Source organism: Leptonychotes weddellii, chromosome 9 (genome assembly GCF_054177405.1).
Source record: "Leptonychotes weddellii isolate Sample4059 chromosome 9, ASM5417740v2, whole genome shotgun sequence".
Taxonomy (NCBI): Eukaryota; Metazoa; Chordata; class Mammalia; order Carnivora; family Phocidae; genus Leptonychotes; species Leptonychotes weddellii.
The window spans coordinates 32,426,536-32,453,848 of record NC_138377.1 but is presented as its reverse complement, the minus strand read 5'-3'; the positions used below and the strand labels follow the sequence as shown (position 1 = coordinate 32,453,848).

General features: G+C 38.1%; 1 protein-coding gene and 1 long non-coding RNA gene across 2 annotated transcripts in view; both read right to left on the bottom strand.

The window, feature by feature from the left end:
- Nucleotides 1-2,811, bottom strand: part of LOC102740835 (uncharacterized) — a 22,802-nt gene extending 19,991 nt beyond the window's left edge. Inside the window, exon 1 of the mRNA XM_081829704.1 lies at nt 2,439-2,811. Within this exon, the coding sequence (XP_081685830.1) occupies nt 2,439-2,644 (206 nt within the window). The 5' untranslated portion in view covers nt 2,645-2,811. The remainder of the gene's footprint in view (nt 1-2,438) is intronic.
- A 9,972-nt stretch (nt 2,812-12,783) lies between these two features.
- LOC145723413 (uncharacterized) lies at nt 12,784-25,142 on the bottom strand. The gene is made up of 3 exons (XR_014148429.1): nt 24,087-25,142; nt 20,051-20,407; nt 12,784-13,371 (listed from the first exon to the last, which is right to left on the bottom strand). It is a non-coding gene; the product is annotated as an uncharacterized LOC145723413 (long non-coding RNA).
- Nucleotides 25,143-27,313: the final 2,171 nt, after the last annotated feature.

Sequence of the window (27,313 nt, the reverse complement as noted above, 5' to 3'; positions counted from 1 at the left end):
TCAAAATGGATGAAAAACATAAATGTGAGACAGGAGTCCATCAAAATCCTAGAGAACACAGGCAGCAACCTCGATGACCTCAGCTGCAGCAACTTCTTGCTAGACACTTCTCCAAAGGCAAAGGAAACAAAGGCAAAAAAGAACTAGTGGGACTTCATCAAGATAAAAAGCTTTTGCACAGGAAAAGGAAATAGTCAACAAAAGCAAAAGACAACCGACAGAATGGGAGAAGATATTTGCAGATGACATATGAGATAAAGGGCTAGTTTCTAAAATCTATAAAGAACTTATCAAACCCAACACCCAAAGAATAAATAATCCAATCAAGAAATGGGCAGAAGACATAAACAAACATTTCTCCAGAGAAGACATCCAAATGGCCAACAGACACATGAAAAAATGCTCAACATCGCTCAGCATCAGGGAAATACAAATCAAAACCACAATGAGATACCACCTCACGCCAGTCAGAATGGCTAAAATTAACAAGTCAGGAAACAACAGATGTTGGCAAGGACGCAGAGAAAGGGAAACCCCCTTACACGGTTGGTGGGAATGCAAGCTGGTGCAGCCACTCTGGAAAACAGTCTGGAGGTTCCTCAAAAAGGTGAAAATAGAGCTACCCTACAACCCAGCAACTGGACTACTAGGTATTTACCCCAAAGACACAAAGGTAGTGATCCAAAGGGGCACCTGCACCCCACTGTTTATAGCAGCAATGTCCACAATAGCCAAACTATGGAAAGAGCCCAGATGTCCATCAGCAGATGAATGGATAAAGAAGATGTGGTGTATATATACAATGGAGTACTACTCAGCCATCAAAAAAAATGGAATCTTGCCATTTTCAATGACGTGGATGGCACTAGAGGGCATTATGTGAAGCGAAATAAGTCAATCAGAGAAAGACAATTATCATATGATCTCACTCATGTGGAATTTAAGACACAAAACAAAGGATCATAGGGGAAGAGAGGAAAAAATAAAACAAGATGAAATCAGAGAGGGAGATAAACCATTAGAGACTCTTAATCATAGGAAACAAACTGAGGGTTGCTGGAGGTGAGGGGGGCTAGGGGGATGGGATAACTGGGTGATGGACATCAAGGAAGGCACATGATGTAATGAGCACTGGGTATTATATAAGACTGATAAATCATTGACCTCTACCTCTGAAACTAATAATATATTATATGTTAATTAATTGAATTTAAATTAAAAATCAAAAAATTAATAATAAATTTAAATAAATTTTAAAAATAAAATAAAATTAGGTAAAGGATTTTAATAAATATTTCTACTAAGAAGATATACAAATGGCCAATAAGCACATGAAAAAATGTTCAACTCTTTAATCATATGGAAATACAAATTAAAATCACAATGAGATGCAACTTCATATCCACTAGAATGGCTATCATAAAGAAGATGAACAGTAACAAGTGTTGGTGAGGATGTAGAGCAGTTGGAATCCTCATACATTGCTGGTGGGAATGTAAAATGGTGCAGCTGCGTTGGAAAATAGTCCGGAAGTTCTCAAAAGTAAACACAGAGTTACTTTATGGCCCAGCAATTCTACTTCCAAGGCATATACTTAAGAGAAATGAAGCATACAGTCATATAAAAGCTCATACAAGAATGATCACAGCAGCATTATTCATAAAGCCCCTCCAAAAAAGGGAAACAACCCAATGTCCATGAACTGATGAATGGATAAGAAAACTGTGGTATATTCATATAACAGAGTATTATTCAGCCATAAAAAGGAGTGGAGTATATGGATTCATGGTTCAACATGGATTAATCTTAAAAATATTGTGCTAAGTGAAATAAGTGACACAGAAGCCATCTATTGTATGATTGCATTCATGTGAAATGTCCAGAAAAGTCAAGTCCAGAGATAAAGAATGTAGATTAGTGGTTGTCAGGGACTAGAGAGAATGGTATGGGGAGTAATTGCTAATAGACTTGGGGATTCTTTGGAGGGTGATGAAATGTTCTGGAATTGAATAGTGTCAATGATTGCACAACCTTGTAAATATACTAAAAACTACTGAATTTTATACTTTAAAAAATTTTTTTTATTAACATATAATGTATTATTTGTCTCAGGGGTACAGGTCTGTGATTCATCAGTCTTACACAATTCACAGCACTCACCATAGCACATGCCCTCCCCAATGAATTGTATACTTTAAAGAGGTGAATTTTTTCTTTTCTTTTTTAATGAAGTACAAGTGATCCAAAGGGTGAATTTTAATGGTATGTAAATTCTATCTCAATAAAAATGTCTTTTTAAACATAGTAATTTTGAGTCAGGTATTACAGGAAATCCTACTAAGTTTAAATTCTGTGATCAATCAGGAATGTGAAGTTTATATACTGTTTTCAAGCTATGACAAATGACATGTTTGAAAACAAACTAGAAAATTTCCTACCTTAGACGGTTTTCTAGTTCTATAATTCTTTCAGTTAGATCCCAGTTGCCTCTTTCAAGATTCTGAATATTGGTGTTTTTCAAAGATTTAATTCTGGTTAGAGAAGCAATAAGTTCCTCTAGATCCTTGATACCATCTTTCAGGGACATTATCTGGAAAGACTGTTGCACATTATTTTCTTTGTAACTTTCTAGCTCATTCTTCATTTCTTGCAATGAAGTTTCTTTTATGAGGAGCTTGTTTTGAAGATTTCTTAGCTAATGAGAAAGGGAAAAATCATAATTTTGGTTTTAGAAAATTCATGACTTTAAATCACTATGGGTATTTAAGTTATACATTATTTTTTAAAAAGACTTATTCATTTATTTGAGAGATAGTGAGCGAGCAGCGGTTGGGGCAAAGGGAGAAGGAGGGAGAGAATCCTTAAGCAGACTCCTGAGTGCAGAGCCCACTTGGGGCTCTATCCCAGGTCCCTGAGAGATCATGACCTGAGCCGAGATCAAGAGTCAGTCACTCAATTGATTAAGCCACCCAGGTGCCCTAATTATACATTATTATACAATAAAATGAAGACTCTCAAATCTCCTAACAGTATATTCCAATGTTACATATATTGTAACATTGGCTGGCTCAGTTGGAAGAGCTTGCAACTCTTGATCTCAGAGTTGTGAGTTTGAACCCCATGTTGGTTGTAGAGATTACTTAAATAAATACATAAACTTATAAAAAAATAAAATAAAAACTGAAGCAGTATAATTTAAAAAATCCATCAAAATGATACATAGGGTTTAGAATAAGTTATTTTATTCTCATCAACATTAAAGTTGTTTAAATCTTGTTATAAGAGTAAATTATACCAATAATGAATTTTATAATTCCTAGCAGAAAAGAAATACTTAATGCTTTGGCCATAGATGCTTGCTTTATGATGGTTGTGAAGAGGAATGTGTTCAGAGGCCTCTCTCATAAAGAGATGCCTATGTTTATACCACTTGTTTCCTGGAACATAAGAGAGCCACAAGCTGCTAACTGAAAAAGACCAGGGACGCCTGGGTGGTCAGTCAGTTAAGTGTCTGCCTTTGGCTCAGGTCATGATTCCAGGGTCCTGGGATAGAGCCCAGTGTCAGGCTCCCTCCTCGGTGGGAAGCTTGCTTCTCCCTCTCCCTCTGCCATTCCCCCTACCCCCGGCCCCTGTCCCCCCCCCCCCCACTGCTTATGCTCTCTGGCTCTTTTTATCTCTCTGTCAAATAAATAAATCTTTCTAAAAAAAAGTCTCTGTTCTTCTATCTGATAAGTGAAGAAAGCTCACTAGATAAAGAAAATTGAGGTACTGCTAACATTCAGGGGTCAATTAACTTTTAATGTAACCTATTTTGTTCAAATTTCTTAATAGACTGATAAACATGTAAAAGAGGAGGAAAGGGGGCAAATTTGATTTGACATTATAAAAATCATTAGCTTTATAAACAGAAAAGGGTCAGGAATATTTAGTTATTGACAAAAAAAAAAAAAAAAAAAGACCTCAATGTGAGACAGGAATCCATCAAAATCTTAGAGGAGAACATAGGCAGTAACCTCTTTGACATCGACCACAGCAACTTCTTTCAAATCACGTCTCCAAAGGCAAGGGAAACAAAAGTGAAAATGAACTTCTGGAACTTCATCAAGATAAAAAGCTTCTGTGTAGCAAAGGAAACAGTCAACAAAACAAAGAGGCAACCCACAGAATGGGAGAAGATATTTGCAAATGACACTACAGATAAAGGGCTGATATCCATGATCTATAAAGAACTTCTCAAACTCAACACACACAAAAAAAATAATCAAGTCAAAAAATGGGCAGAAGACATGACATTTCTCCAAAGAAGACATACAAATGGCTAACAGACACATGAAAAAATGTTCATCATCATTAACTATCAGGGAAATTCAAATCAAAACAACATTGAGATACCACTTTACACCAGTTAGAATGGCAAAAATTGACAAGGCAAGAAACAACAAATGTTGGAGAGGTTGTGGACAAAGGGGAACCCTCTTACACTGTTGGTGGGAATGCAAGTTGATACAGCCACTTTGGAAAACAGTGTGGAAGTTCCTCAAAAAGTTAAAAATAGAGGTACCCTATGACCCAGCAATTGCACTACTGGGCATTTACCCCAAAGATACAGACGTAGTGAAAAGAAGGTCCACATGCACCCCAATGTTCATAGCAGCAATGTCCACAATAGCCAAACTGGGGAAAGAGCCGAGATGCCCTTCAACAGACGAATGGATAAAGATGTGGTCCATATATACAATGGAATATTACTCAGCCATCAGAAAGGATGAATACCCAACTTTTGCATCAACATGGATGGAACTGGAGGAGATTATGCTAAGTGAAATAAGTCAATTATCATATGGTTTCACTTATTTGTGGAACATAAGGAATAGCATGGAGGACATTAGGAGAAGGAAGGGAAAAATGAAGGGGGGTGGAATCAGAAAGGGAGATGAACCACGAGAGACTATGGACTCCAGGAAACAAACTGAGGGTTTTAGAGGGGAAGGGCTGGGGGGGATGGGTTAGGCCGGTGATGGGTATTAAGGAGGGCATGTATTGCATGGAGCACTGGGTGTTATACACAAACAATGAATCATGGAACACTACATCAAAAACTAATGATGCACTGTATGGTGACTAGCATAACATAATAATAAAAAAAAAAGGAAAAAAATTGCATTAATGACAAATGCTATAATTCCTAATAGTACAGCAGTGGGAAGACAAGGCATTTTAAACTAAATTTTTAGTCCAGTGTGTGTATAAAATGTGTTCTAATTCTAAAAAATTCTGTGAAATTAAAACAATGTTCTCAAAACATACCTTTATGTATTTTTTTTATTATATCACCACTAAAAACACACACTTCAGTGAGGCCATGGAGTTTATAGAGAAAGAAAGTATGGAAGAACAGAAAGACCTCAAAATTTGGAGGAACAAGACAAACTGTGGCCATAGGCAAGTCAGTTAAATTTTCTTACCCACCTCACATTGTGTTTGTAAGGAATAAAAATAACATATATCAAGGGCCTAACATAGTGTCTGTCACATACAAAAATATAATAGACTAAATTGAAAACATACAACTAAATTGCAGGTACACACTAAATTGAAGTCTGTGCTCCCTTAGAACTTGAAATTATGGGGCGCCTGGGTGGCTCAGTTGGTTAAGCAACTGCCTTCAGCTCAGGTCATGATCCTGGAGTCCCGGGATCGAGTCCCGCATAGGGCTCCCTGCTCAGCGGGGAGTCTGCTTCTCCTTCTGACCCTCCCCACTCTCATGCTCTCTCTATCACATTCTCTCTCTCAAATAAATAAATAAAATCTTTAAAAGGAAAAAAAAAAAGAACTTGAAATTATGTCATACAAAAGGCACTCCACAAACTTCCCTAATTAGCTGCAGAAATGACTGAGATATCTGAAATGGAGAAGAGGTGGTAGAGGGCACAGAAAAGATCATGAAGATGAAGTGAAAGATTTGAGCTCAAGCTAAAGCCCATTTCTCTTCTTCATTGCCCAGCCACACTGACAGTAAGAATCCTCTGTGCTCATTCTTCATCCACTATAATTCCATTTTTATATCATTCCATTTCTCATCCCTTATTCTCCACCATGGAAACTCTTCTCTCAAAAGTCACCAGTGGTCCCTTATCAGATTCAATAATTTCTTTTCAGTTGTCACCAGATTCCACATGTCACTGAAGCATTTGACACCATTGACCATGCTCTTTTCTGGATATGGTCATTGGTACTTGGTATCCATTCCCACCCCTATGATGTCTTCTTATTCTGCAGAACTAGAAATAAAACTTTGTTTCCAGAGTCCTTGTGGGGGCCGGGATCTCTAGGCCAATGGTTCTCAAACTTCAGCAATGCATCAGAATCACCTAGAGGGCTCATTAAAAAATAGATTGCTAGGCCTACATCCAGAGTTCCTAGTTTGGCATGGGGTCTGAGAATTTGTATTTCTACCAAGTTCCCAGGTGACATTCATGTTGCTGGTCCGGGGAACTACACTTTGAGAGCCATGCTAGGTGTACATTGAGCTGCACCAAAGAGATGTACTCCCACAAAATTTAGAATAGAGAGGAGGCCATTTTCCCACCACTAATTCTGCTGGTAAGCAAGGTCAAGGAGGGAGCCAGAGAAAAACATCGCATTACTTAGCTAACAGCTTCGTGGAGGTTGAGAAGCAGCTGTGCCTGTGCAGGAAAGGCTCAGTGAGGGGTGTCTGGCTCAGTCAGACGCCTTAACCTGAGTGGGTTAAGGCATCTGACTCCCTCTAGGGTCGTGGCTGGGGTCATGATCTCAGGGTCCTTGGGGCTGGCCTGCTTCATGCTCCCGGCTCAGTGGGGAGTCTGCTTCCATTCTGCCCCTCTCCCGTTCATCTTCTCTCTCTCTCTCTCACAAATGAATAAATAAAATCTTTTAAAAAATAAAAATAAATAAATAAAATAAAGGCTCAGCGGCAGTTGCAGCAACTTCCTGACCTTAGGATCTCATCCACAGTGTGTGTCCTTGAACTCATTCATCCAGTTCTGGTCTCAGCTCCCACACCCAGAACTTCCAATCACTCTGTATACATAATTCTCTTCATTAAATCATTTTCGGTTTGAAATACTTAAGGTGGTTTCTGCTTTCTGCAGTGAATCCATGACTGATTCTTGGCATTCATGAAACTCCTTTTTCTCTCCCTCCCTGATTACTTCTTTCCAGTTTTCTTTGGTGGTTCTTTTTCTCTTGCGTGGAGGCATTCCTTGTGCTGATATTAAGGAACTGTGCTAAACTGGATGTAACAAATTCTATATGGGGGGGGAGGGTTTCTTTAAATGACCACAGAAGATGTAAATGAATGCATGGGTTTTTTAAATGCATCTTATATTTTATAAAGCTTCCCAGGGTGAAGAGTCTGGAATTGAATGAACACTTCATGGCCAGCCCCACAGTCTCTAGGTTGCACTGACTTCATCATTTAGACTGCTTTTTAATTCCATTTTTGGCACAGACCAATCTTCTTTTTAAAATACTAGTCCATTTCCCCCAAAATATGCATTATTAAAAGCTGCTCTATAGTCTTGACCCTTAAGCAATTCTCAAGGATACTACAGCCTTCCTACCATAGAGGAACATGGCTTGTAATATGAAGTTGGGTTTTTAGGACATTCTGACAAAATTCTGAATAGGAATCAGTTTTGCAGTCTGAAGTAGTGAGGAAAGGAATTCTGAAAAATAATTACAGTATCATTAAACTAAAAGTTCTTAGAATAAAATACAACCACTAGTTAAATAATAAATTTAACAAATTCTCCCTAGAGAAAAGGAGTGGTTAGTTAAGAGAATTATTCACCATTACTGATTGATAATGAAATGGTTTGGTTTAAATTTTTCTAACTTGTGCTAAATAAACTCTGGGGTCAGATTCCCACCCCTTCTTACTTTTCATACAAGTAAAACTTTTTACTCCTATGTTAGCTATTACAAAGGAGCTATTCTTTTGTAGCATTTTTTTTTTTTTTTTTTTTAACTAGGCCCCATGCCCAATATGGGGCTCGAACTCATGACCCTGGGGTTAAGAGCTGCATACTCTTACTGACTAAGCCAGCCATGGGCCCCTGTGGCCTTTTTTGAGCACGTCCACTCCTTTCTCCAGGTGTTCATTTGTCAGTTTCTACTTGTTAACCAAAATATTATTTGCTTCATCCCTATGTTTATGTATTGCAGATCAGAGCCTGTTTTAAGACCAATTTATTTAATCATAAATGTATATACTTAAAATAATGGGCTAAGTATTCTATGAAAAATCCATTTAGAAAAGACCTTTTAATAATAAGATCAAGTGTTTTAAAAATGGAAAGTTCAAAATTCATTTATATTTTTTAAAAACATGTTAATTAGATCAGAGTCATTTTTGATTAACCCTTTTTTAAATCCTCCCCTCTAGTTACTAGGTCTGTTCATTTTACCTCTAATATGTCTCTCATATCTATCCCTCTCTTCCCATGCCTGCTGCTTTGCTGCCTTGTCTTGTTTTAGGGCCCCATTGTTCATCTCATGCGCTGTTACAAGACCTCCTACTTGGTCTTCCTGCTTCCCATCTAGCACCTCTCTAAGCCATTCTTTATTTGACCAACAAGCCTTCAGTATCTTCTATGTTCCAGGCATGTGCCCAGAGAAAATTAAGAACTCTCAAAAATTTCCCAGCTCATCAGGGAGACCAATTATAAAACAAATAATTAGAATATACCTTAACAGGTATAATAATAGTGGTATGAACAGAATGTTCTAAGGACACAAGCAAAGAATATCTCTTCTATCCTTAGTTGTCACTTCAGATCATATAATATCACTCTTCTTTTAAAGGTCATGATAACTCTATGTTTAGCTTTTTGAGTGTAAAATATTTTTGAAATGACAACACTTTAGAATGAAGGAAAGACTAGTGGTTACCAAGGGTTGAGGGTAGGAAGGAAGTGGGTGTGGATATAAAACGGCAACAGGAAAGATCTTTGTGGTGTTCAAACTGTTCAGTATCTTGACTGATTATTTAGAACTTTATACACATAAACACACAAATGAATACAAGTAAAACAGGGGAAATCTGAATAAGATTGGTGGACTGGTAGACCGTGTTGCATTAATGTCAATATTCAGGTTGTTACATTATATTATATTTTACAAAATTGACTACAGGATAAACGCAGCAAAGTGTATAAAGGATCTCTCTGTATTATTCCTTAAAATTGCATGTGCTTCTTCAATTATCTTAATAAAAATTGCAAGTAAAATTAATAATAATTGGTTTTGATATATTTTTCTTTAGCAGCAAAATTGGCATTGCCAATTTTCCATTCACCCCCTCCAAGGCTGCATCTAACCAGGTTTCTACTATTTGCCTTATTACTACACTAAGGAAAGAAAAAACATCTTATCTGCATAAACACAGTCATATTGCCCTCACAAATAAAAAATCTCCATGAAAAATCCAGCTAAAAATACTGGCAAAACACTTTACATTTATTTTAAGTTTAACACACCAGGCCTTATTACACATATTATCAGTAACATTTTTTTACAAGTTGTTTAACTCCTATTTATTCCTATAGCAGCTTATCCAGCACTATGCCAACTGTTCAACTGTTGTGCCTAGACAACACAATCACCAACTGAACGCTTTAATATTTATCACGTCCATATCTGACTTTTCTTAAATAGAGCCCCTCTTGCACCTGTTTCTCCATTATTGGGCAGAAACACATGATAATTATTTTTGTATGTCTCACAAAGAAATAAAGTTGATTATAACAAAAAAGTTTAAATTCATGCAGTGAATAGAAAAACTGCCTTATCAAGACAATTGTGTTCCTGTGGGATTAAATAATAGGTTATTGGAAAGGAGAAAGATGACTCATGCTGAGGTATTCTGTTGAAATCACTAGATTCTTTTATTAATATATATACCATCTAAAACGAAGTCAAAATGAGACCTTGTAGAGCCTTTCATATACCTGCTTTGATAAATAGATTAAAAATATTTATAGTTACCAAATGATTTATGTACATGTAGAGATTTGCTTTTAAAAAGTACTTTGAGGGGGGCACCTGGGTGGCTCAGTCGTTGAGTGTCTGCCTTCGGCTCAGGTCATGATCCCAGGGTCCTGGGATCGAGCCCCACATTGGGCTCCCTGCTCCGCGGGAAGCCGGCTTCTCCCTCTCCCACTCCCCCTGCTTGTGTTGCCTCTCTTGCTGTCTCTCTCTCTGTCAAATGGATAAATAAAAAAAAAATCTTAAAAAAAAAAAAAAAGTACTTTGAGGGTGCATGGGTGGCTCAGTGGGTTAAGCATCTGCCTTTGGCTCAGGTCATGGTCTCCGGGTCCTGGGATCAGGCCTAACATCGGGCTCCCTGCTGAGCAGGGAGTCTGCTCCTCCCTCTCTCTCGGCCTCTCCCCCCCGCTCATGCTCTCTCTCTCTCAAATAAAGAAATAAAATATTCAAAATAAATAAATAAATAAATAAAATAAATAAAAAGTACTTAGAAATTCTTAAAAATAACTTACATATTTTCTTTTGACAAGGTTTAAAACTTGTGATTTTTTTTGATGATTTGGTTTAAAAGGCTTCTTTAGGGCGCCTGGGTGGCTCAGTCGGTTAAGCGACTGCCTTCGGCTCAGGTCATGATCCTGGAGTCCCGGGATTGAGTCCCGCATCGGGCTCCCTGCTCAGCGGGGAGTCTGCTTCTCCCTCTGACCCTCCTCCCTCTCGTGCTCTCTGTCTCTCATTCTCTCTCTCACAAATAAATAAATAAAATCTTTAAAAAAAAAAAATAAAAAATAAAAGGCTTCTTTATGAATTAAGCATAAACATAAACCTTGATCTAATCCAAATCTGAATGATCAAAAATCCCAAATTTAGTAAATATTAATAGGAAGTTATACTGTGGACAAGAAGAGTGATGCTACCCATACTAAAACTGCTACAGTTTTCAGGTATTGGCATTACATTTTTCTGGGGAAAAAAAAAAGACAAATTAAGAAATCTTTTCAGTGTTATAAAATGGATTGTATTTATATAAACTCCATTTAAATTTAAGCTCATTCACCTCTATGCTAAAGGAGGGAAAATATTAGAATAAATAAAATTGAAAGAAATAGGGGCACCTGGGTGGCTCAGTTGGTTAGGCGACTGCCTTTGGCTCAGGTCATGATCCTGGAGTCCTGGGATCGAGTCCCGCATCGGGCTCCCTGCTCAGCGGGGAGCCTGCTTCTCCCTCTGACCCTCCCCCCTCTCATGTACTCTCTCTCTCTCTCTCATTCTCGCTCTCTCAAATAAATAAATAAATAAATAAATCTTTAAAAAAAATTGAAAGAAATAGGTTTTTATCTACATATCTATAGATATAGATACATATTTTCTATTTTGAGAGAGAAAGTGCATGCAAGTCGGGGGGAGGGGCAAAGGGAGAGGGAAAGAGGGAATCTTAAGTTGGCTCCATGCCGACTGTGGAGCCTGACTTGGGGCTCCATCTCATGACCCAGAGATCATGACCTGAGCCAAAATCAAAAGTCAGATGCTTAAACAACTGAGCCAGCCAGGTATCCCTCTTTATCTGTATATTTAAATAAAGTCTGGAGTCAGGCTATTGAGAGACGAGAAAGCAGAAAAGAGGACCCGAGGAATAAGGCCACTGTTGTGGGCTTAGTTTTGTCCTCCCAAAATTCATATGTTGAAGTACTAACCCTCAGTGACTCAGAATGTGACTATATTTGAGGACAAGGACTTTAATTTAATTATTTATTTGTCAGAGAGAGAGAGAGCACAAGCAGGAGGAACGGTAGGCAGAGGGAGAAGCAGGCTTCCCCTGAGCAAGGAGTCCGATGCGGAACTCGATCCCAGGAGTCTGGGATCATGACCTGAGCTGAAGGCAGAGGCTTAACCGACTGAGGCACCCAGGCATCCTAGGGACTTTTTTTTAAAAATTAATTTATTTATTTGAGAGAGAGAGCGAACATACATGAGTTGGGGGGGAGGTGCAGAGGGAGAGAGAGAAGTCTCAAGCAGACTCCTCGCTGAGCACAGAGCCCGAGATCATGACCTGAGCAGAAATCAAGAGTCGGCTGCTTAACTGACTGAGCCATCCAGGTGCCCCGAGGACAGGGTCTTTAAAGGGGTAATTAAGTTAAAATGAAATCTTTAGGGTGAGCCATTAGCCTATGTGATTGATGTTCTTATAAGAAGAAGAAATTTGGACACAGTTACAGATGGAAGACTGTGTAAAGACACGGAGAAGAGATGGCTATAAACCAAGAAAAGAGGTTTCAGAAGCAACAAACCTTCTCACCACACACACACACACACACACAGTCATTAGGTGAGGTGATGAAAGCATTAATTAACCTTATTGTGGTCATTATTTAGCAAAATATATGTATATCAAAACATCACATTGTACATCTCAAACTTACATAATGTTATATGGCAATTATATGGCAATAAATCTAGGAGGAAGAGGAGAAGGAAGAGAAGCGGCAGGCAGAGGGAGAGGGAGAAGCAGGTTCCCTGCTAAGCAGGGAGCCTGATGCGGGGCTCGATCCCAGGACCCCAGGATCATGACCTGAGCTGAAGGCAGATACTTAACCAACTGAGCCACCCAGGCACCCTGTTTCATCAAGTATTATATAAGACTAGTGGGTATTTTACATTTGATGCTATGTTTTAAATAGGAACACAACCTTTCCATTAAAAAATGCTTAAAACATATAGTTGATTTTTTTTTTAAGATTTTATTTATTTATTTGATGGAGACAGAGATAGCGAGAGCAGGAGCACAAGCAGCGGGAGTGGGAGAGGGAGAGCAGGCTTCCCGCCGAGCAGGGAGCCTGATATGGGACTTGATCCCAGGATCCTGGGATCACGACCTGAGCCGAAGGGCAGCCGCTTAACCGACTGAGCCACCCAGGCGTCCCTAATTGATTATTTTTACATAAATTTTGAGCATAGCAGTTCCTAAACACTATTTTAACACTATAGCATTTAGCAGTCAACTCAAAAGCACTTAACTACGTATGATCTTCAAAAGGATTTATCTGGCAAAAGACAGATTTGGGTCTAAATTAGTGCTCCTCAGTGATAAGACAGTTCAATATTGAGAGAAGAGCAAAACTGAGTTAAGATAATACTTTGAGCCCTTTATCAGAATGTTTCTCTCCCTACTTTTACTGAGGATATAATTTCCCTTGGCATTTTATTTTCAGATAATCCATATACCTCTGCTAAAAGGTTCTTGTTTTTCACCAACAAACCAGTAAGGTCAGGATGGACTGGGTCAGCTGCCCTTTTGTTGTACATCATTGGGTTCTTGGTGGGAACCACAACAGGTGGATCAAAACAAGCCTACAAAGAGAAATTACAAATTAATTAACTAAACATGTACCCTATTGATCAAAATCAACAATGTTCTAACCCACACAAGCTCAAATAAGTAGCTTTAAACAGAATACAACTTTAAAATGTTTATTTTGAGGCGCTATGGTAACCAATGCAATGGGTCTCAGGAAAATAACAAATAACATGTTGACCTAAAAGACCACTTTACATTTTTTAAAAAATTGCTACCTGATAATTTATAACACCTTAAATAAAGTACATCTAAATAAATATAATTTCTAAGAGTATAGGAAACAAGAAAACACATACAAGATATCTGGGGAAATTTTAACTCACATCCAATAAAACCTTTATAGAAACTTGAAATATTAGAAGGCCATTGATGAAAGATATGCCACTATTTGTTTTATTTTTGGTTACAAATCACTTCCTATGCATTACATTATTATACAAATTAATTTTTTTAAATCTGATTTCAGTAAATCAACAAGAATTTTGTGTTTCTTCCACACCTATACTGAGGGTAAAGATTAGGGCATATTTACCTGTAATACAATATCTCCTCCTATTGTCAAAAGGGTGTGCAAAGTGTAATTGTAATTTGTATAACTTTTGTTAAGAACAAAGTTTATGGGCGCCTGGGTGGTTCAGTCCTTAAGTGTCTGCCTTTGGCTCAGGTCATGATCCCAGGGTCCTGGGATCGAGCCCCAATCAGACTCCCTGCTCTGCAGGAAGCCTGCTTCTCCCTCTCCCACTCTCCCTGATTGTGTTCCCTCTTTCACTGTGTCTCTCTCTGTCAAATAAATAAATAAAATCTTAAAAAAAAAAAGGAACAAATTTTATATGATTCAAATAAAACCAAGAAAAATGTATTAACATAAATCTCTAAAAAGTGTATAAATGTATCACATGGTACTTAATGTACTAAAGGAACAAAATGTATTTTTCTAAAGTTATCAGGTTTTAGAATTTTACGCTTACCTAAACTAGGAAATAGAACTGCACAAGAGAATACAAAATAACTATGTTTAACTATTTAAAGAAATAAAAGAGGGGTGCCTGGCTGGTTCAGTAGGTGGAGAGTGCAACTCCTGATCTTGACATTGTGAGTTCAAGCCTCAGGTTGGGTGTAGAGATTACTTAAAAATAAAATCTTTGGGGTGCCTGGGTGGCTCAGTCAGTTAAGCGTCCAACTCTTGATTTCTGCTCAGGTCATGATCTCAGAGTCATGAGATTGAGCCCTGTGGGCTCTGTGCTGAGTGTGGAACCTACATAAGATTCTTTTTCTCCCTCTCCTTCTGCCCCTCATTCCCTCTGCTTGCACACTCTCTCTCTCTAAAAAAAAAAAAAAAAAATAATATTAATATGAAATAATAAATTTTTAAAAATCTTTAATAAAAAATAAATAAAAGAGAATTTTGAAAATATAATAAGCCACAAGACCACAAAGAATAAACATGTTGGAAAAACAACTAAATAAGATTTCTAGAAATGAAAAGTATAATAATTTTAATTCAAAAATTGAATGGCGGGGTGCCTGGGTTAAGCGACTGCCTTCAGCTCAGGTCATGATCCCAGAGCTCCAGGATCAAGTCCCACATCAGGCTCCCTGCTCAGCAGGGAGTCTGCTTCCCCCTCTGACCCTTTCACTCTCTCTCTCTCAGATAAATAAATAAATAAATCTTTAAAAAATATTTGAATAGACACATTAAAAAGCAGATTAGACCTACCTGAAGAAGGAGTGAATTTATATGAAGGAATTATCAAGAGGACAGCATATAGGATAAAATAAGTGGTAAATGTAAAAGAGAGTTCAAAGACACAGAGAACAACATGAGGTGGTCTATCATATGTCTATTTGGAATCCAAGAAATTTATAACTTGGAGAATGGGAAGAGGCAATATTTAAAGACATAATGCCTGAGAATTTTACAGAATTGTTGAAAGATATCAATAAAGTGGTCAAGCAAATCCCAAGAAGAGTAAATAAAAAGAATTCCTTACCTAAACACTCATAATGAAATTGCAGAATGTCAAAGAAATATCTAAAAAGCAGATAATAGAAAGGACAGATAATTACAAAGAAATGGATGTTGGACTGGGGAGTGACTTCTCAAAAACACAGAAGATAGAAAACAGCAAAATGATAGCTGTAATGCACTAAGAAAAATATATCATCTTTCACTGATTCTGAGACACAAGTTTTCACATCTCTGCAACTGGGATGCATTTTTTTTTTTTTAAGATTTATTATTTGAGAAGAAAGAGGGAGAGGGGAGAGGAGCAGAGGGAGAGAGAGAATCCCAAGCAGACTCCTGCTAAGCATGGAGCCCAACACAGGGCTCAGTCTCATGACCCTGAGATCATGACCTGAGCCAAAATCACAAGTCAGATGCTTAACCACCTGAGCTACCCAGGTGCCCCTAACTGGGGTGCATCTTAAAGTTGGTATCATTTCATATTGTGGATAAGTTAGCTGGCAAAATTTTTAAATTTTGTAATAGTGCATAAAATAGTAGTGTTTCTTCAAATCAAGAATATATTATAACTGGCAGTTAGAATTTTATACTGAATGAAATTGTTTTAATATGGGGTAGCATAAAGACATTTTGGCAAACAAAAACTGAATTTACCAATATGCCCTCATTTAAGAAAATTCTAAAGGATAGCTTTCACATAGAAAATTAACTCATAAAGTCTGAAATACCAGCAAGAATAGTGGACAAAAGGGGTGCCTGGGTGGCTCAGTCGTTAAGCATCTGCCTTCAGCTCAGGTCATGATCCCAGGGTCCTGGGATCGAGCCCTACATCGGTCTCCTTGCTCAGTGGGAAGCCTGCTTCTCCCTCTCCCACTCCCTCTGCTTGTGTCCCCTCTCTCGCTGTGTCTTTCTGTGTCAAATAAATAAAATCTTAAAAAAAAAAATAGTGGACAAAAATAATAGTAAATATATGGGTATATTTAAATAAGCATTAATTTAAAAAATCTGATTTATGGGGTTGAAAATAAAGAATAGAACCAATACAGGACAAAAAAATGCATATACATGAGAGGAGAGAAATAGTCTAAAGCACTATAAAATGTTCAGATTTTTCAGGAGTAACATAAAAATTTCAGTTAACTGTTAATTATACATGTTAAAATAGCTAATATAAGTACTAAAACAGGGGTCATATAGCATATAACTTCTAAACTAGTAGAAAAGGAAAAAATGGAATAAAAAAATCAATACAAACAACAAAACAAAAATATAATCAGTTTTTGACATGATAAGAGGAAGGAAAGGGAACAGAAAAATAATGGGACAATAGAATATGCATAATGTAATGATAGAGATATATCCAACTAGTCAGTAATATCAATACATGTAAATGGACTAAACTTTCCAGTTAAAAGCAAAGATTATCAACATTATTTGAAAAAGCAAAAAACTGAAAACTCACATGTCAAATAAGAGTTTAATAGATAAATAACCTGTGGTATATTCATACAATAAAATACTACACAATTATGAAAATTATTAATAACTAGATACATCAACACAAATCTCACAAAGCAAAAGAAGTAACAAAAGAATAAAAGCAGTATAATTCTATTCAAACAACCTTTCAAAATGGATAAAAATAATTTTAATTAGGCATACATATATGGGTGATTAAACTAGGAGGAAAAACAAGGAATGATTAACACAAAATTCAAAATATCCACTATTTTGGGGCATGTGGGTGGCTCAGTCAGTTAAATGTCCAACTCTTGATCTCAGCTCAGGTTTTGATCTCATGATCGTGAGTTCAAGCCCCGCGTTGGGCTCCAGGCCCAGCGTGGAGCCTACTTAAAAAAATTTTTAAATTAAAACAAAAATAAAATATCTACTATTTTGAATTTTAGGTGGCAGCAAAGGGATTCAGTTAAGAAGGGGCACACAGGAAGTGTCTCAGGTACTGGCAATGTTCTATGAAACTAGGAAGCAGATTCATAGGTATTTTTCTTATTATCTAATCTGTGTGTATACATTTTTTTAAAAAGATTTTATTTATTTATTTGACAGAGAGAGAGACAGTGAGAGAGGGAACACAAGCAGGGGGAGTGGGAGAGAGAAGTAGGCTTCCCGCTGAGCAGGGAGCCCGATGTAGGGCTCGATCCCAGGACCCTGGGATCATGACCTGAGCCGAAGGCAGATGCTTAATGACTGAGCCACCCAGGCACCCCGTGTGTATACATTTTAAAATTTTCTAAGTATGACATATTTTAAAAAATAAATTCATACACAAAAGTAGATACTTTTGAAAGATGCATATATATTCAAAGACATATATCAAACATATTAGACTGAGAGGAGATAGAAATGGAGATGGGGAAAAAAAAGGAAGAGCAACCTTGCACAGAAAGATGATAATGTACAATCAACTAACATGACTAACTTGACAGCATATCTGAGATCTAACACAAGAGTACATTGATTAAAATGTGCTAGGTGTCTTATTTAGTACATTGCAGTATCACTACATTTTTTTAAATAATTGTATTTAATATTTTTTTATTCCCTCTTAATACTTCAGTGCATATTTAGCTTTCAGCATTATTTAAGAAAGGCATGGACAGAAAATATTCATTTTTTTGCAATATCATTAAGATTTAAAACACCAATAATAAAAATAAAAATAATAACTATGATATCCAATAGGCTTTTAATTTATAAAAATAAGAAATAGTCACCCTGTAATTTATTTTTTGTAGACAGCTCTTTCAAATACAGCTTGAAAATTTTTTTATTTCATATTTAGAAGACATGGACAAGGAGGCATGCTGTATAAGAATACTCACTGCAGCTTGTTTATATAAGAAAAAATAAAATGTGTAACAATTGTGATATATTAATTTGTAATGAAATTCTATGCAGCAGTTAATATGCACATACTAAACTTATGTGAATCAAAAAGAACAACTTTCAAAAACGTAAGATTGAATGCAAATAGCATAGCAGAAAGTTATGTCTAGAATATCATTTATGTAATTTTTTAAATGCCCAAAACAGAAGTATCCACATATATGTAAGAACATAGTTATATACTTAGTTCAGAATAGTTATCTCTGAAAAGGAAAAAAAAAAAAAGGTCCAAGATGGTCAAATAACACTTCATAGAGCCTTGTAATAGCAGCTACCTCAACACCACCATCTCTCCCCACCTCAGACCCTGGGTGCACTCACCCCCTTCAGTCTACTAACCAAGATGCCTAATGCTCAACAGCAGGGACTCCCGGGCCTGCCCCAGTGTTAGGAATGGCAAAGATTTTTACTGGTTAATGTCTGATCCTACTTGTTAAAATTTTTAAATCATCCATCCCAAAAACTGGGGATGGGATCAAAAGTTACAAAACAATCTTCAACTGTTATCAGTGAAGTTTTCTCTCTCTCCTTTTTCAAGATTTTATTTTTAAGTAATTTCTACACCCAGCATGGGCCTGGAACTCAAGACCCTGAGATCAAGAGCCACATGCTCTACCCATTGAGCCAGCCAGGTGCTCTGGAAGTTTTCTCTCTTTTAAAAAAGTGAAGCAAATTTGGGGGGAAATGTCAAATTTAAACCTGTGCGGTGGGTATGTGTGAATATACACATATATACACGTAACATTTATCTATTCATCTGTCGACTTACTTACTTTTACTGTAAAACATTTCCTCTCCCAGCAAAGAAACTAGGCTTGTCATCCTCATTTAAAGCCAATAGAGGGAGGAGGAAATAAACTATTCTAACCCCCATCTTCATCCCAAGCTCAGGCTTCACCCGCTAGGAGCTTTACGGTAAAGACTGGGTGGATCTTTCTCATGGTCTTAAAAATATTAATGGAAAGGACATCAGTTGATCCAAGAGGATATTTAATTTTCAGGAAGATTCTCATTAGGGTCTAGCCCTAATAAAACAAGGCTGTGAACCAAGGGGGTAATTTGGTGCACCAGAAGGTAATGGGACTCAGACTACTTAGTTCTACCCCCACATCACTGTAGCCTCTCTCATGTTATTTCCTAATTTAGAAAATTATGGGGTTGGATCAAATTAACTTAGAGGCCCTTTAGAGTTTACTTTTATATTGTTTTGGGATTGTTGGGCCTCAGTGAAATGTCAGAACCACCAACAAGGCAAAATATAAATAAAATCCACTTTGAGGTTCCATTAGATTTAGATGCTTCACCGCTCCTTATTCTATTTTTTTAAAAAGATTTATTTATTTATTTATTTATTTATTTATTTATTTATTTATTTATTTAAGAGAGAGAGAGAAAGGGAGAGAGCATGCATAGTGTCAGAGGGGGATAGGGACAGAGGGAGAGGAAGAGAGAATCCTCAAGCAGACTCCCTGCTGAGCACGGAGCCCAATGCAGGGCTCGATCTCACGTCCCTGAGATCATGACCTGAGCCCAAACCAAGAGTCAGCTGCTTAATTGACTGAGTCACCCGGGCGCCCCTGCTCTTTATTCTAGAGTCAAGCCAGAATCAAAAGAAATGAAAGATCATTTAACCTCATGTCTTGGGTCATTCACTAGCAAAAACATGAAAGGGTGCTAGCATAGGCAAATGGGCAAACAGAACCAGACTTTCCTTTCTTCTAGCTCTCAATTGTGCAGGAGTTGTTTTACCTCTACCTTCTAAGAATGGGGCAAAAAATAAATGCCAGTGTACAACTCACCACTGGGCTATTTTTCTGAGATGTGTGAACTGATAGATGCTTGACTTTTGATGACTTAGCCTCATGGAGCCCTTTGCTTTGGCCGGTAGCAAGCCTTCCTTGATCTGAGGGGTTTAAAAACTGGAGAGGGCCTGACATGCTGGAGATAAAAGATGCATGAAACAGATCTAGTAATGGTGATCCAAGGTGCTTCCAAGGAGAGTCTGCATAGAGCAGTCAGGAATTGATGCTGAGGTATGCCCAGCAACAATAGCAACGTCTTCAGGAAGGTTCCACTTCAGATCCTCACAGTTTAGCCAGACTTCAGAAGGAGCTGCCTGCTGAACCTGTTGCTTGGAGACAAGGCAGATCTAGTTTCTAAAGATAGTATCAAACCACTGTTTAAATTGTAACTGGTTGAAACAGCCTGCTAATATACATACATGCACTCATATCATACTTAAATGCTACTTATTAATCATATTTATGCATACCTTACTTGCAAATATCCTTCATTTTCAATTTCTCTATCAGGAAACCTAACTACATCCCTTGAGATTCAGCCAAAAGATAAAAAGTCTAACATGAGTTAATAATGTAGCATCTGATAGCTCATAGTAGTCTTTCTGCCCCAGAGGAATGTAAAATGTAACTTTATATTATATATTTTATTTTTAAAGACTTTATTTATTTGAGAGAGAGAATGAGATAGAGAGAGAGCATGAGAGGGGGGAGGGTCAGAGGGAGAAGCAGACTCCCTGCTGAGCAGGGAGCCTGATGCGGGACTCCATCCCGGGACTCCAGGATCATGACCTGAGCCGAAGGCAGTCGCTTAACCAACTGAGCCACCCAGGCGCCCCTATATTATAATTTTTATAAATTCAGTTTCCTAAGAACTTCAGTACTGCCTTAAATCCATATTTCCTACCCAGTTCAATTTCATATATTATCTTTCTTTTCTAAAGTTAAAGAAAAAGAAGAAAGCTATCTTCCATGTGTTTATTAGGTAATAAAAACAAAAACAAAAAAAAATGGAGATTTCTTTTTTAAGATCAGGGGATGTATGGGGGAGGGGGAGGAGAAAGCAGATTTAGAAATTGCGGGCTAGGGGGGCTGCATGTAAGTAGGGTATGTGTTTCCTTTGCTGGTTGGTATCTTCCAGAAAATTGAACTTTCCCAGAATACAGGAATTTTCATAGAGAAAAGAAAATCAAGATGGTGTGATTTGAATAACATGGAACAAAAAGCATGAAGGCCTGATTTTATTCACTAACCCTGAAATCCATTTTGAAATTCCTGTATTATTTCATTTTACTCATATTAAAGGCAATTATTAAAGAACAAATATCTCTGGGGTGCCTGGCTGGCTCAGTCAGTAGCATGTGACTCTTGATCTCGGGGTTGTGGGTTTGAGCCCCACACTGGGTGTAGAGATTACTTAAAAATAAAATCTTTAGGGGTACCTGGGTGGCTCAGTCTTTAAGCATCTGCCTTCGGCTCAGGTCATGATCCCAGGGTCCTGGGATCAAGCCCCTCATCAGGCTCCCTGCTCCACGGGAAGCCTGCTTCTCCCTCTCCCACTCCCCCTGCTTGTGTTCCCTCTCTTGCTGTGTTTCTCTCTGTCAAATAAATAACTAAAATCTTAAAAAAAATAAAATCTTTAAAAATAAATAGAATGCAAATATCTCTAATGAGACTTTAGTCTTTTCCTCATTTTCATTATTTAATACCTAAAAATCATTACTGCATTTATTCCTTTTCTAAGAACCAAAGAGGAGAATCAAAAAACAACTTAAGTTTTGGTGAATGAAAAGGGACAATAAACTGCTCTTCAGTCCTGGAATGAGAATGATAATGGAGACAAAGGACTTCTTAAGAATTTTATTCTTTGCTTTTAATTCCTTACCATTTTACGAATCTTATGCTCTATTAAAAACAAAGTTACTTAATGAGTTTCACTCATATTGCCTAAAAAACAGGCTACTATGTGGGCCAAGCTATACCTCTAGAAGCACTAACTTATAAATCCTTCAATATCAGCTCAAACACCACCTCATTCCCTGATTCCAGCAAGGTGAGGGTAATCTCCCTCTTTAACTCTTGTAGTGTATGATCTATAGTTCAACTGTCATCTCATTCAATATTGTATTATGTAAAAATCTTATCTTTCCTACTACATCAAAGGTACCTGAGAGCAGGATCTATTTCTTTTTATTATTTTTTTAAACTAACATATAATGTATTATTGTTTCAGGGGTACAGATATGTGATTCAACAGTCTTACACAATTCACAGCGCTCACCATGGTACTTACCCTCCCCAATGTCCATCACCCAGCCACCCCATCCCTCCCACTCAAGCAGGATCTATTTCTGGTTTATTTCTATCATCCCATAATGAGCACAAAAAATACACATTAAACAACTAAAGAACCCAACAGGAAAAGAAATTCCTTAATACAAAGTTAACTTATATGGATAATAGTACTGTTTTCCCAAATTAACCTTGTATAATAAAAATGTATTAGGAGACTAAAGTAAATAAAATACAGCAATATGACATAATTGTTCTGTGGTGGTAGGTTTGTACATGACTATTCTATTTTTTCTATGTGCTCATAAGATTTATCAATACCTCAAATTAGAAAGATATAGTATGCTATACTTCACTATTCTTCAGAAAGTGAAAACCATGAATTTTTACCATATCAGGCACAAGAGAAAATTCCAAATCAAAGTTCACTTCCCAGAAGAAACCTGAATTGTCCAATCTAAGTGGCTGCCTTGCACAATTTGCCAGTAGAATGTTTGCACATCAAAGACGCTGTTTCTAGGTAAACGCATCACAGAGGTCCAAGGAAGGGAAAAGTCCTCCTTGGAGTGATGCAGTAAGGTCTATGGTTATTTCCCTAATTAATGAAGTGAAAACATAAAGTGGTTTTCATCCACATTAGTAAACTGAAGAACTCTTAAGAAAGTGATCCCACTGAAAGTAAACCTTCCAGTAAATCTTCCCTTTGTGAAATTCTTGAAATAGGTTAAATTTTTGTCTCCAATACCTACACCTCTTCAAGGGAGAAGTACTTTGAGAGGTGAAAGTGATTGAGTCAATCTGCTATTCCTAAAGCAAAAGATGATTTGTCTGAAACACTGATATTCTAATTCTTGGGAAATAACTTTTACTCTAGACAAAGTGTGCCCCTATTATGTATTCTTGACACCAGATGCTTATGATTATACTTCAAATATCATCTAATCTAGTGGTTCTCAACTCTGCCTGAACATTAGAGTCTCAAAGAAAACTTAAATAAATATTGATACCCTGATCCCACCACAAGTTCTGACTTGAAATTGGTCTACATTGGAGGCTACGCATAATCTTTTCTCTTAAAAGCTACACAAGTAATTTTAATGTGACTTTAGGGTTGAGAATGACTGTTCCACTATCTTCATTTATAAATGGTAAGAATGAGGCAGCGAGAAGTGACATTCATTGGAATGAGAGTAATAGTTAATAACTAAACTAGGAAAATATTCTTTTTTTCCCCTAAAAAGATTCTAAAAATTACATCCCCAAGCAGCAGGAATATAAATATGAACACGACAGGAAATGTATTACAAAGCTTACATTCTGGTGGAAAAAGCGAACAAGTATATTAAAAAAATCATTTTACAAAGTAATAGGTGTTGTGAATAAAATAGGCTAATATGACAGTTATAAGGTAAATAAGCAGGCAACTTTTGATAATATAATCAAAGAAGGCCTGTTTTACATGTATTAACAAAAATTAACTCATATTATACATTTTATTGGATAACCTGCTTTCATCACTTAACAATGTGTGAAAGCTATCCTATACATCTATACACATCTATTACCTATCTATTGCTCCTTTAACAACTATATCCATCCTGATGGAGATTTTTTTTACTATTGAAATCAACACTGTGAGGAACATTTTGATACATATATCTTTTTGTTTATGTGTAAATATTACTCTAGGATAAATTCCTAAAAGTGGAATTACATGGTCAAAGAAAGCATATATTTGGGGTACCTGGGTGGCTCAGTTGGTTAAGTGTCTGTCTCTTGATCTCAGCTTAGGTCTTGATCTCAGGGTCGTGAGTTCAATCCCCACACTGGGCTCCATGCTGGGCACGGAGCCTACTTAAAAAAAGGAAAAAGAAAAAAGAATACATTTACCTTTCTGATAGATATTATCAAATTACCCTCAAAAAGTTTATAAAAAATGGAACTTCTGCAAAAAGGATATATATTTTTTTCAAGCAAATGCCAATAAGATCATTTGAATAAAAATACTTTGCCTTTCTATTCTCTGTGAAATGATCGATTCTCAATCTTTACTTGATTTGACCAATCCGCAATATATTTGAATTACCGCTTTCCCATAGAACACTTTCTTGACCTGTCTTTTAAAACTGTCTGCCTTTGTGGTTTTCCTCATAACACACTGGACTCTGCTTTTCAATCTGCCCTCCTGGTTCCTCCTTATCTCCTTGAAAAAAACACTGAAGTGCCCTAGGGAATCAGTCCCTGGTCCTCTCTGTACCTACACCCATCCCCTTCATGGACTCTTACCTAATCTCATGGACTTAAATATCTATTTCCATTTGGATGTCTAAGAGGCATCTGAAAACATCTAAAACTGGATTAAAACTCAAAACCTGCTCCTGCCACAGTGTTATCTTATTTCAACTCAATAAATGACAACTCCACTTTTGCAGTTGCTCAAGCCAAATCCTTTCTTTCATTCTCTTACACCCCGACTTCCTCTTTTCATTCATTCACTTGAGCATTTCTGCTCAAGTCAGATTCCCCAGAGAAGCCTTTCTTACCACATTTCTAAAACAGTACTCTCCTGCCTCTTACCACCATTACCCATCCTCTTAGCTTGCCTATTTTTAAAAAATGACATGTCTCAATATCTAAAATTATAAATTTCTTTAATTGATCACTGTTTTGCTTACCAGAATATTAGCCGCGGGCAGGAACTTTGTTGGTTCGCTATAGTCTCTCTAGCACCTTGAGCAGTACTTTTTGTTGTTAGCACAGTGCCACTCAGTAACTATTTGCTCAAGGAATGAATGAATTATGTAGGTCATACAAAGATATTATTATTATTGAAAACCAGGCTGTTGGGGCACCTGGATGGCTCAGTCGTTGAACGTCTGCCAGGGTGCTGGGATGGAGCCCTGCATCCAGCTCCCAGCTCAGCGGGAAGCCTGCTTCTCCCTCTCCCACTCCCCCCTGCTTGTGTTCCCTTTCTCGCTCTCTCTCTGTCAAATAAATAAAAATAAATTAATTAATTAATTAATTAAATAAAATAAGAAAAGAAAACCAGGCTGTTGAGCTGGCAACATATTTAGAGCTCTCATATATTTAGAGACGAAGGAAGGTTTGGGGCCTATTCCAGGCACAGCTATACAGCTTGGGCGAGTTACCCTTCAGTCTATTTCTCCATCTGTAAATTGGTGTTTTGCCATCTTCCTCAGCAAACAAGACACCTGAAATAGTCAATATCTATTTGGTACTATAAGCCACAGAAGTTTTACTACCTACCAGGAATTTACCAGGAACATTTGATTCAATTTTCCTCTTAATTTTACTTGTTCTGGTCAAACACAATACAATGGCATGTGTTCAGAGGTCCTCATATTAAGTTATTATATTACATCACTATATTAAGTATTAAGTTGTGCTTTTTTTCTAATTTTTTTAAAATTTAAATTCAATTAATTAACATATAATGTATTATTGGTTTCAGAGGTAGAGGTCAATGATTCATCAGTCTTATATAATACCCAGTGCTCATTACATCACATGCCCTCCTTAATGTCCATCACCTAGTTACTCCATCCCTCCACCCCCCTCCCCTCCAGCAACCCTGTTTGTTTCCTGATTAAGAGTCTCTAATGGTTTGTCTGACCTCTCTGATTTCATCTCGTTTTATTTTTTCCTCCCTTCCCCTAAGATTCTCTATTTTCTATTTCTGTTTTGTGTCTTAAATTCCACATATGAGTGAGATCACATAATTGTCTTTCTCTGATTGACTTATTTTGCTCAGCATAATACATTCTAGTTCCATCCATGTCATTGAAAATGGCAAGATTTCATTTTTTGATGGCTGAGTAGTATTCCATTGTATATATACACCACATCTTCTTTATTCATTCATCAGTCAATGGACGTCTGGGCTCTTTCCATAGTTTGGCTATCGTGGACATTGCTGCTATAAACATTGGGGTGCAGGTGCCCCTTCAGATCATTACATTTGTATCTTTGGGGTAAATACCTAGTAGTCCAATTGCTGGGTCATAGGGTAGCTCTGTTTTCTTTTTTTTTAATTTTATTTATTTATTTGACAGAGAGAGAGCACAAGTAGGCAGAGCAGCAGGCAGAGGGAGAGGGAGAAGCAGACTCCCCGCCAAGCAGGGAGGGGAGGCGCAGTGTCTGCTTGGCTTGTGGCTCGGGGTTAGTTTACATAAGGCCCGCGTCCTCTCCAACCCCAGATCTGCGCGGGGAGCTGACAAAATCTAGGCTAGCTGGGCTGACGACCCTCCCCGCACTGACCGACCCCGAGATCACCCGGGCACTTGCAGCCGCCGGCGCCCCAGCTCAGAAAGGCCTACAACACCTCGCCGGCTCCGACTCTGGCCGAGCAGGCGTCACCCGAGATTTTAAAACGGTGACGGGCGCCACCCGGACCCTCCGACTCAGAGTAGGGGTGGGAGCCCACACCAGTCTGAGAGCGCGGGGGGGCGGCTAGTTAGAACGCCAGGAGAGAAGCCGCCTCAGGTCCTGCGGGTTTCAACTCTGCGGGCCAGCCCTGAGCCCAACCTCGTACTGCGCGCGGGAGCCTGCCCAGAACTCTCCCAGGGAAGCCGCGCCCTCATTCCCCGGGGCGACACCTTTCCCAAAGCCCAGGCGATCCCAGGAGACATGCCTCCCTCCCGCGCGCGCGAAACAGTTCTCCCGCGAGATCGCCCCTCCGGCTCCGCCCGCTGCTCCGCCCACGAAGGGCTGGGATCGAAACCCGACCTGTCTTCAGCGAGTTCCCCGCCCTACACGAAGGCGCTATCTGAAACGGCTTCTTCCACCAGCCAATCATTTCCGCCAGCCACTCATCACCGAGTTCCTCCATCTTTCCGCGGCAACCCACGGCCAAATCGCCGCTCTTCGCTACATTAAGGCCTTCCGTCCTCCGGCTGCGCACGCACATCGACGGGGACGGGGGTGGGAGGGGCGCAGGCGCAGAAGCAAGAT